Genomic DNA, 11,128 nt, shown 5'->3' on the forward strand with positions numbered 1-11,128 from the left:
ATTGGAAATGATTCATTCAAGTACCTGATAATTGTGAACTTGTTATTCTTTGTGAAAGAGATGTCCAAATGCTGATNGACAAAGAAATATTGAATGGACTNGAAAGAGCATTTTGTGTTTCTCANAATCCTACTTTTTGGGATTTTGGATTAGATTTACTNGANAGAATCCGNAACAGTTTCTTAAGTTGGCAATAGATTCTAACTCAGTCCTTCACTTTGTGATTTGTTTTGAAGAGCAAGTAAACTTTTTTTTGTATGTTTGAAACTCGGTTACAACTTATTTGCTTTCACTCTGAGGATTATTGTCTTAATATGATACTAACCACGAAAATCAAAATAAGCCTATTGTTGTAAAAGTCACTGTCACAGTTTGACAGGTCTTGTTTGCTTCTTGTTACTTCTCAGGAGAGTGTCTCAAAGTGTTGATAAATGGGTTTTATACAAGGTATTGTATTCGTCATAGACTTTATTTATAGTTCGCCTCAAGTTGAAGGTTCCTCAGCTGGTCTATTTTCTAATAGCTCAGAGAAGTTGTTTTTATATACAATTGCACACAAACCAATATCCACTCTTTATTACAAAAAAATGAAAAAGATAGTTTTTATCTAAAAGGCAAATCATGTTCTTATCAAGACTTGTCCTAAGCTTCGAAAGACTTTCGTCGCTCTCAAGAGTTTGAGAGCATTGCACTGTTGGAAGAAGATTGATCGATCATTGTTGTATTTTACTGTCGCATAGTTTACTTCATAGCTTACGATATGTCTAGTGAGCTTGAAGCAGAAAGCGTGTATGACATGGTTGTAGTAGACCGAGAACAAGATGTTGGTGTAGTAACACTGCAGTTATTTAGGCTATACACTCTACGTAAACTTGGTCGCCATTTCAAACCAGTCATACCCTTTGGTCCCCACCTCTTCGGAAGTGGAAAGACAAAATTCGTACAAAATTACTTGGAACTGGTGAATAATATGGGTGAAAGTGCACTGATAGGTCTCGATTACGTTGGTGAGTCTGAGAAGGCCAACCGAAGAGGTTTCCTGGAGAAGCTGAAAAGGGCTTCATTGCTCTTTGTGGATTTGAAGGAGTTGAAGCCCACAGAACCGAAAGAACGAAACCTAAAGTGGGCAGTCTACTATTTATTAGAAAAAGCAGCTTGTTAGCAAACAGGTCTACCGCAAACAAACCCGGACGAAGCCTACAAGGAACTAAAACTTAGGACTGATGCTTTGGTCCAGAAAATCCGGAAAACCTTAAACATTCCTTCCGATCAATATCTCCTGGTGGCATTTGACGAAATTGGTGTCCTTGACGAAAGTCTCGACGAATTTCATTTCAAGAGAACCAATGACGGTAGAGTTCGACCTTACAATGACTTTATCGGTATCATTAGTCAATTGTGCAAAGAACCCGACTTGTTTTTTATAGTTGTTGGGAAAAGTGAAGGCTTAAATATATATAATTACGTAGCTTCAGTCTCAAGAGTTCAGTTAGTATTTATTCCTCTTTCGCCGCTTGAGAAACATAGTATCGTGGAACACTTGGAGAAAAGTTCTTCCTTTTTATTCACTAGGAGCCCAAAGGTTTCAGAAATTCTTTGTCACAAAGACTTCTCAACTAGTGAACTTGCAGAATTGTTGTTGGAATTGACTGGTGGTGTTCCTGGTTTACTTGTTCGAGCAATCAGTTACCTTTTACTGTATAAATCATCCAACAACAATTTCTCATTATCTAAGGAAACCTTCTTGATCATAATGAATGATCTTTCAGTAACAAATTATTGTGTTGCGCCATTCTTACCTCGTCTGATAAGTCTCAGTGAGCAGCGTAAGCGCTTGTTAAGAATGCTTACGTTATTATCTTTGTATCGTATTCGATTTGATTTTGATGAAACTGTGCAAATGAGCTCAAATTCTGATGTGTTTTTGTTTGATCTAGTTACAGATATGTGTCTCTATCGTCGATTGGTTATAGAACCAGACCACAACGAACGCTATGAAGTGTTGATACCCAAGTTACTGATTGAATATATTGACCAAGGCTTAAAGGATGATCGTTTAGAATGGTTACTTTTACAAACCCTCAAGTCTCAATCTGTTGAATTCTTTTATGAGTCGAAATGTCGAATTTTGGAAGGTCTTATTGCTACACTGTTTTATTTACATTTTTCTCGGCATCCTACAAACAGCTCAATGTTGTCTACTCTTGGTCAATTGTCTCGTGTTTGGAATGAAATGAATTTACAATTTTCTTCCGAATCTGCTGCTTATTATATGAAATCTATACATTATACCAGAACTGTATCAGGAACAGAGAGAATGACATTTGGAAGCAAATGAATGGGAAAGGATAGTGGAAGAAATATTAGAATTTGAAAAGATATATATTCCATTTCATTCAACTATTCCATAGTCCAGATATATTATTCAAGTTGCATGGAAGAACGAATGAGAAGAACTTGATGATGGTGGGTATTGCTTGTAAAGGCCGATGGAGTCGTAATGGTATTCGATGGAATGAAATTTTGGAAGAAGCTCACAAGTTTTAAAAACCAGTGCATGATCAAGTATTGACTAGTCATCCTACATGGCATTGTATGTTGATTATTATGAGTACTCAAGTAGCAACCAACGTATCTGAGGACTTGAATTATTCTAGTCGTTGTTATTCATCTGGCGATAGTGTTGAAGATTTCGTGATTCCTCACAACTGTGAATTGGTTATTCTTTCTGAAGCTGATGTAGAAAACTTTATTGGCAAAGACATTTTATCAAATTTAAGGAACGCTTTCAAATCTGTGGATAATCCACATTCGAGAAATATTGGCATTTCAACACTACAAGAAATAGTTTCATCTCTTTCCAAAAATATTTAGGAATATCTCGTTTTCGTTGTTTAGTGAATGCTTCTTTGTTATCATTGAAACATTTGAAATTTAATATTTTGTAAAGGATGTGGAGTGGCTTAAACTTTCTTTATCAAAAGATTCTGAAATGAATGGAGATTACCATAACTGTCGTAGTCTTATTTTGTAGCAAACGATTTTCATTGTCCAACTTCATGGGCAGCTAAGTATGCAAAGAATCCACCTTGCAGGTTTAGAATATCCCCTCGTCAATAGAGAATCAGCAATATTACAAGTTCTAAACGCTTTTGAAGCTACTTATCCTTCGGACTCAAAAGGTGTAATCCAAGGTCAGCGACCAAACGTGTGTTATGCACCCCAAATGTATGGGAGTGGTAAAAGCACTTTTGGGGAGAATTTCCAAACCTTTCTTTTGGCCAACAAAGACAGCTTGTTGCGTTATTTGAATATGAACAATATGTTTCCTGGCGTTGCAAGAGGTGAAAATGTAGGCGAACGTGCATTGGACGCTTTGCTTAATGAAACTTTATATGTCAAGTTGAACCTTGTTGAAGTACCAAACGGAACTAGTTTTCAAACGACACTTTTGAAGTGGATAAGCAAGAAAGCACTTGCCGAGTTTCCAAACGGTTCAGAATTGCTATCTCAAGTTCTTTATTGCATGAATAGTTCCAAACAATGGCTGCAGAAACTCTTGCAAGTTACCCAAAAACGTTATTTATATCTATTCATTGACGAAATTGGAGCTTTAGAAGGTTTTAAATTCTCCAAGTTTGAGGATTTGATATACAGTTATGGACCAACTCCGGCGCACAACATTTATCGTGCCTTTTTTAGAGTCTTGTCCAGTTTGTTAGTCAGGCCTTTTGTAATTTGTGTTGTCGCAGGAAGATCAGATGCTATTATCACAAGACAACGAGATGCCAGTATTTCACGAGTAAAGTTGTCTTTTCTTCGTTTGGATCCCTTTTCAGAAGAGACTGTCAAGTTCTTTATACAAAATACGACGCATCATAATGAATCTATTCTAAAGCTTCTTTTTCCTAATCATCCAGAAGGACACGATTGGTTCTTTAAACAAATACATAGTTATACTGGTGGTGTTCCTTATTACGTTGTTTATGTTTTAAAGAAACTGTGCGAGACTTGTAGAATTGTCTCGAGATCCATTGATCCTTCAGAGGATGAAATCCAAAGGAGAATAGAGCAAATTCCTCCTGACTCTTCGCTTTCGGTGAGACCTTCTCATAGGACACCAGAGGCAATGACTACTTTCACTGCTATGCTTCTCGCGAGTATGTTAGAATTTCGTATTCCTATGGAAGAGACTCTGTTGGATACTGTATCTATGGGACTTGATTCCAAATATGTTCTGGATATTGCTAATCATTTTGGTTTTTATTACAAAAATTGTTCTAAGAATGAACACGGTGAAGAGATTGAAGCAAGTCTCAACCCAATAGAACAAACATTTGTCAAGTTGGTTTTTCCAAAAATTGCTTTAAAGTATATCGAAATTGAATGCTGGGATGTTCCTCCTATTCGTTTTATTTGTAGTTTGTTTTCATCCATTAGTCGCTTTGACTCACCTTCTAGTCGTGGTTTCAAGTTTGAAATTATATTTACTCTTATTCTTTATGTTCGATGGTGTTTTTGTTCCAGATTGGGTGAATTGAGTCTATTTCGGCATAGTCTTGTAGAAGATATTCCTATAAAAGTTGGGCGGAGAGTGGTAGGAGAATTCGAAAAGGATCCTATTCTCAAGTATGTTCCAGCATTGAGTTCCACAGTTGTTGGTATTCATAGTGCCAGCGAAGAAACTTATCATGTGAGTGCTTGGAAGCCGTTGTTTGAAACTTGCTTATCAAATGATGGAATATTTATTCCTACAAGGCAAAACTCCAGTGGACCTGATGTTCTTATTCGAGTAACACAAACTAGCGACAATTCTATTCTTATTGGACAAGATGCATCTTCTGTAGAGCAAATATCCATGGAAACTGAAACCAGTGCAAGTGATATTTTGAACAAACGGAGGATCTATTTGATTGGGATTGCATTGAAGTGTTATCAAATGTCAAGTCCTGGTGTTGGACGTTCTATGATTAAAGCAGAATGTGCTAAATTTTTACATCCAGTTGCGTCACAATTGGACTTGGAGAATCATAATATAATGGCAATTCAGCTTATTGTAAGCAACAAGTATACTGCAGAAGTATCCAAACAGCTGAAAGACAACCAAAATTGGGTATTGGATAGTGGAATTTATTATGAAGACCATAACAATCATATTGTCTCTAGTCCTATCAATTCTGCGACAAAACCACAGAATACAAGGGAAGAATGGCTATGGATTCCTCCTCATTGTCAAGTTGTAGTATGTTCTACCAGCTCTCTCAAATCCTTTTTAGGTTGCAAGGCTAGTGAAGATCTAGATAGAGTTTTTGGAGACCATCCATTATGGTTGGACCAACTCAGACCACTTTCAAATCTGTTGGAAAATTCATTGATAGACCTGTTGAGTCGTGCACCATTTGAGCAGTCTTCTGAGAGGAATATTCAATCCATGGAGAGGGGTAACCCAGTTATGAATTGGAATGTTATGCAAGTGGAAGAAGATACTCGAGACGAGGCGACTACTTCTTCGCTTAGTTTGGTGCAACAAAATCCATTTGACTGGATGAACTTTTTGAAAGCATATTGTCATTTAAATGAGGAAGAAGCGAGTAAATGTTATGAATGCCTTTGGACTTTTTCAGAGCGAGACATTGGATTCATAAGTTCGGATATATTGCAACAAGTTGGTATCGATGATACGTTGTTGCGAGTCAAGGTTCTTACTGGTATGAGAAATTATGTGAGAAACAATCCTCCAACTTGAAATGTTCTATATTCCTTCTCACAAATAAATATTCAAGTCTTGTGTATTCATAGCTTTTCTAACGCAAATGTCCTTTCGTTGAATCCGAAACATTTCAACGAAAGAAAACGCCATTCATTAACTGTGATATAAGAACAATACTTAACATTGTTTTGAGCAACTCTAATCTATGCAACATGGACTCACAATCCGGTAATGCAAAACAATATTGAAATATCCATGTATTTGCAGTAGATAAGATGAGGATGAACTTTCATCTTCTGAGCCATTTAGATAGAACCAATGATTTGACTTGGCTCATATTCTGGAATATATTTGGGTGTTTCTACTTGTTGCAAAAGTGAAAATTTTTTTTAAGAGCACTGTTTGATCTCTTGAAAGAGGTTTGAATGTCTAAAAGAGAAAACACTTGGAAAATATCTCCTTCAAGTTATGCATATCTCATAAAGGGATGAGTCTCAAGTTTTCTTTTTTTGAAGATAGGTGAAATATTTCAGGATAAGAAAGACCTGTAAGCTGTCTCAAAAATACTATTTTTTGAGGTGGTCTACGGTGAGTAGGTTGACTATACGAAGCTGACCAAAGGATATAAAATCTTGCGCTGATAGATGGATACACATTCTACTTATGATAAGAAGGATTGAAGGTCAAGAGTTACAATTATCTTGGTTCGATCGCAACATGAACAATCAATCATATGATAGTTTTGAACTTAAGTGGAAGTTTTAACAGTTTCCTTTCCTTGCACGGATAATTCGAGATTCGCTTCTATCTTCTATTATGAAAAGAAATATTCTTCATTTTCCAAAATTTCCAACAGTATTTTCTCTTGCTCGATGAAGAACATCTGACAAAACCGAGTTTTATCTAATATGCCAAATAGCACATGAAATATCCCCAATCTTCCCCACAGTCGCCTTTAGGCGAGCACCTCTGCAATTGCCCCGCATCCCCCCTTTCCCCATCCATTTTCCCCCACCGAAATTTCCCTCCCATTTCCAAATGGGCCCATTCTTCCCCAGCCCGCCACAATGGCAATTTCAAATCACGATCACCTTGGGGTTGGCCCCCAATTGGCCATTTCCCCACCCATTTTCCCCTTGGCAATTTCCCCACTCTCTCCCATTCCCAATTTACCCATTCTTTCCCACCCCACACCCATAATGGCAATTTTCAAATCAAAATTGCGCGGGCCCATTCCCAATCGGCCACTCTTTCCAAGTTGCCCACATTTCCCATTAGCAGAAAAATCAGTAAAAAGTGTGTATATAGCAATATACATATATATTGGTGCTCAACTTATTATGCAGAATCAGACCAAATGGAAACAACAAAATCTTCATTTTACAGTATACCAATATGATTCAACATTGGGTCAATTCTGGAAACAACAGACTCAAACGAGTTTCGGTCAACGATCTGTTTACTATTAAAAGCAATTTACAACTGTCAGTGAAAGAATGTGGGGATTTTCTCTCGTTATGATTCTTGTCAAGCAAACTATCAACTAGATTGTTCTCTGTGTCTTTAGATGAAAGAATACTAATACTCGTTGGTATTTAGTCTGTCAACTCTACTTGGGTAAATTCTTTCAATAAATCCATACAATCGTGAAGCAATCGGTATTAAATAGACTATAAAGGATATATAAGCCCTATATGAACCAAAGTCTAGGGTATAACGACTCTTCTTATGCGACAGAGAGGTTTCGAGTGTCACGATAAAAGATCTTGATGAGCTAAAGAACTCATAATAGACGGACAACCCAGTGTGGTTCAAACAATTCATTTCATTCTGTTAGCAGTATCCAATCCAGTCCGTATTCAGCTTGAGAATGCAAAATGAAACTACTCCTATTTATATCACTTACCTTGTATATATATCTTTTTCTATGTACAACTTGTCTTTGACCCGCAAATCAACAATCTATCTAAAGTGAATTCTTAGATCACCTTTTTGAATAGAATTGACCTACTACTATTCCTCAAATACTGGAATCAGTCAATTTCACAAGCCCAAGTGCAATTATTTGTCAGTTGATAAATAAATAGGCTAGTATGACACAAAGCAACCAATTAATCAATAAATCGAATCAACACAAGCCAAACTCAATTCTTCATCCATAAAGATAACAAAGAGTCTGTTGTGCAAATGACCATGAGCCACTGAAGGCTGTACCAGGTGATCAACTTGAATGTAATAGCTTGACATAACAAAGATAAGAGACAACTTTTTTCACCAAAGGAAGTACACGGACATAACCATATGTCTCAGCATGACTTGAAGTAGTAACAATCAAAGATTATGATCAAAGTACTTCTTCTTCAATCTTCTCAAGTTGTCATGTGGATTCAAATCTTTCAAACATCATAAAACCGAATGTTTGCGTTCTTCTATCTAAATAGGAATGATCTTTAAAGTTGCCTAGCATACAGTTCCGTCCAATTCAGTTGAACTATCTCGTATGCATATGATTCGGTAGTTAACTGCGACATTATATATGTCCCACTATCAAATCAATCTTTGATGGAACAGATTGGAGTCAAGTGAATTCTATCAACACTATATGAGTCATAGCCATAAAACTTGATAGTTTCGCCGATAACAAGGCTTCTATGAAACTAAGTTGCAGGGTGAGCTGTATGATAAACAGTGGAAAAAAAAGGTTAATGGTAAATTCAAATAGCATATATATAATAGGTACTCTTCAAATACAGTATTCATAACAAGAATATGAATTCATATGGACAAGGTCAAGTCATTCTATTTGACACCAAGTTCAATAGAAATATAGCCAAGATACATTAAAGCCCTCTCTCGACAACTTAAAATTGACCTTATCACTAGGCATAAATGATATGACAAAAACCAAAGGTACTCTATTTATGACCGACTCATGTAATTCTATAGGTAAGGCTCCATAAACAAGAGAATGAATGGTGCTTGAAGAAACAATAAACTACTCTTTATCCGATGACATTGATCTGATTCTCTCAAGCAAAGCAATTGGTCTATTCACTAATTTGATAGTTGATTGCTCTATTTTGTAAAATTACTTGTTTCCACTCAATACAGTTTAAACTCGGTTCAACATAGCCGAAACTATGATCTTTTAAAATCAGTTGAATTCAAACTGATTCCTGGACACTAGCTCATATCCCTATTGTCTCTAGTCTTGTTGATTAGATAGAAAAATATATCCGTTCCACAATTGAGGGATGCAATGAATTTACAATATAGCGAAATAGAGTGGACGTAAAACACCAATCACAATTCTAAATAAATGAGGAACATCAAAGAACTAGTATGTTTACGACTCTTCGAGAATAATGCTGTAGTGAGAAGTGTTGTCCTATCTCTTCTAAGAGTTGCTGTTATTGTTGTCGTCAAATGTGCAAATCAGATAGTAAATTCTGCTTTTATAATCATTTCTGCCAGTTTGTACCAAGACCTCAATAATTTTTGCAATGAAATAAATACAAGCAACTTCTTTCCGGTCAAGTTGTTGATTGACATAAGATTGATTAGTTTGAATCTAAAACCATTCGTCGAGTATGATGAGGAGCGGTATCCTTCTTCATGGAATAATAGTATCGAGATCAAGTCGAATCATAAGCTTGATATTGTTCTTCCTATAAATGTTATTGTATAAACTTTCCAAACTAGTAAAGAAAGTTATAGCTATATAGAGAAAAATATCTACAAAGATGCAAATAATGATTCTGCAAGTAAGATTGGGTATTCCTTGCTTTATTCTACACTTTGCCTTTTCGAATAAAAATTTGATTGGCTTCTATCAGTGAGAATTGTATATATTCATTTTTGATAAAAAAAAGAATAGGAAGAATAGAGTCAGTGTGAAAAGGATAAAGAATGCCTAAGTAATCAGGTCTTTGAAGCATTGGGCAATTTGTAACGATTAGATATGCCATGAAATAACATACACTAACCATTTTGCTTCAACAGCCTATTTCTTACTTTATGGTGTTCAAATACAGGTCATGCATATCAGTAAAATGGATAAACAAAACAAAGTACCATAAACGTTCTACTGTTACCAGTATGAGGTACTGTAGAGAATTCGTTTTCTACTAGTGACGACCAGAATATCGTTGATGTTTCTAGTGAGAATCAAATTCAAGAATTTTTGCTCATAACACTATCTCTGTAGTCTATTAAACTAGAGAGACATTTCTTTCTTTTTTCACTTCTTATCTTTCACCATCTATTTTCTTCCAAAGCAAATTGTGTATTTTTTTGTTCAGCGAGTTGTATAAAAGTTGAAATGAAAGGAATCATTTCCTTCATCTTGTACAATAAAACATATAAGCATGACTAGAGATTCAATAGCTTGTATCAGCAAGGTTACGTTGCTTCTTTTTGCGGCTCCTTTGTGACCAATCGTCTACAATCTAGTTGAATCTTCTTCTAAATCAAATGATTCCGTGGTCTATGAATAGTATAGTTTATCGCTGCCATACTTTATTTCAATTAAAGTTCAGTTTTTGGTGTTCGGTAATTATTCCAACTTTCTTGAAAAAATAAGATAACAAGATGATGACTACTCTCCGACCAGTCAATACAAACAAGCAATAGACTTTTAGCAAAATGACTTTATCAAAAAAAATAATGATTCTATGACGCAAGTTGAGCTTGGTACCAAGAAAGTAAAACGAGAACGTGCTCCACCAATATTGATAGGAACAATTGGATTCAAACAAAGTTCAATTGAATTCCGTACAGATACAAGAATGGTGGATGCTGATTGAACTATGCTCATCAATAGTAACACGTTCTCAATATTCTAGAAAAATGTACCTAAACTGAATTATGGTCGACCACCTGTCCAGTAGTGCAAACAGCATACAAATATCAAGGGAAAATTGATGCTTTGCTGCAATTCGGATTCTCACCTAGTGATTCTCGAATGAATTCATCTTCGACTTGATTCTAAGTGATCCAAATAATAGTCTGTAAATCATCCTTTTAGATTAAAGACTAAATTATTTTAGACAATTCAAGATAATCTTGGACAATTCGACGCTGAATCAAGCATACAGGGTGCCTAAAGACCACATAAAACACTGCTTCGAATATAAAGACTCTGTACATACAACAGCAAGATTTCAAGTGCAAAGGTACAAAGTCTTTATCAACTTGACAGCTAATAGTTAGTAAAGTATCAATTCTATCTTAAAGAAGCCATCTTATACAAACACTATCTAACAGAAACTCTATTGGATAACCCAACGTCCACTTAATGACAATTCAACCAACTCTCTCTTAGATACCCCTAAAAAATAACAAAGTATATTAGTCTTCCTATCAAACATATGATTTTGAATGGAAACGTTGATTCAACTTTTGTATGCATCGAGTTGT

The 11,128-nt window shown here is 35.7% G+C and overlaps 3 protein-coding genes across 3 annotated transcripts; 2 read left to right on the top strand and 1 right to left on the bottom strand.

The window, feature by feature from the left end:
- Positions 1-58: 58 nt before the first annotated feature.
- On the top strand, positions 59-721 carry Gasu_37560 (archaeal ATPase; the record flags this gene model as incomplete). Its single annotated transcript, XM_005705167.1, has 1 exon — positions 59-721. A coding segment is annotated over one exon (139 nt), but the record flags the coding sequence as incomplete, so codon positions are not given.
- A 9-nt stretch (positions 722-730) lies between these two features.
- Gasu_37570 (archaeal ATPase) lies at positions 731-3,012 on the top strand. The gene is made up of 2 exons (XM_005705168.1): positions 731-1,122; positions 1,219-3,012. The coding sequence occupies exons 1-2, from the start codon at positions 761-763 to the stop codon at positions 2,336-2,338; spliced, it is 1,482 nt and encodes a 493-aa protein (XP_005705225.1). The 5' UTR covers positions 731-760; the 3' UTR covers positions 2,339-3,012.
- Positions 3,013-6,527: 3,515 nt separating this feature from the next.
- On the bottom strand, positions 6,528-7,160 carry Gasu_37590 (uncharacterized protein). The gene is made up of 2 exons (XM_005705169.1): positions 6,898-7,160; positions 6,528-6,845 (listed from the first exon to the last, which is right to left on the bottom strand). The coding sequence occupies exons 1-2, from the start codon at positions 7,026-7,028 to the stop codon at positions 6,614-6,616; spliced, it is 363 nt and encodes a 120-aa protein (XP_005705226.1). The 5' UTR covers positions 7,029-7,160; the 3' UTR covers positions 6,528-6,613.
- Between the last annotated feature and the right edge of the window lie 3,968 nt (positions 7,161-11,128).

Source organism: Galdieria sulphuraria, assembly GCF_000341285.1.
Source record: "Galdieria sulphuraria unplaced genomic scaffold scaf_32, whole genome shotgun sequence".
NCBI classification, from domain to species: domain Eukaryota; phylum Rhodophyta; class Bangiophyceae; order Galdieriales; family Galdieriaceae; genus Galdieria; species Galdieria sulphuraria.

Coding starts and splice junctions, on each gene's coding strand:
- Gasu_37570 (XM_005705168.1), top strand. CDS start 761: ATGTCTAGTGAGCTTGAAGCAGAAAGCGTGTATGACATGGTTGTAGTA. Junction 1,123..1,218: donor CCGAAAGAACGAAACCTAAA/GTGGGCAGTCTA, acceptor ACTAAAACTTAG/GACTGATGCTTTGGTCCAGA.
- Gasu_37590 (XM_005705169.1), bottom strand. CDS start 7,028: ATGTATATTGCTATATACACACTTTTTACTGATTTTTCTGCTAATGGG. Junction 6,846..6,897: donor ATTGCCATTATGGGTGTGGG/GTGGGAAAGAAT, acceptor GAAATTGCCAAG/GGGAAAATGGGTGGGGAAAT.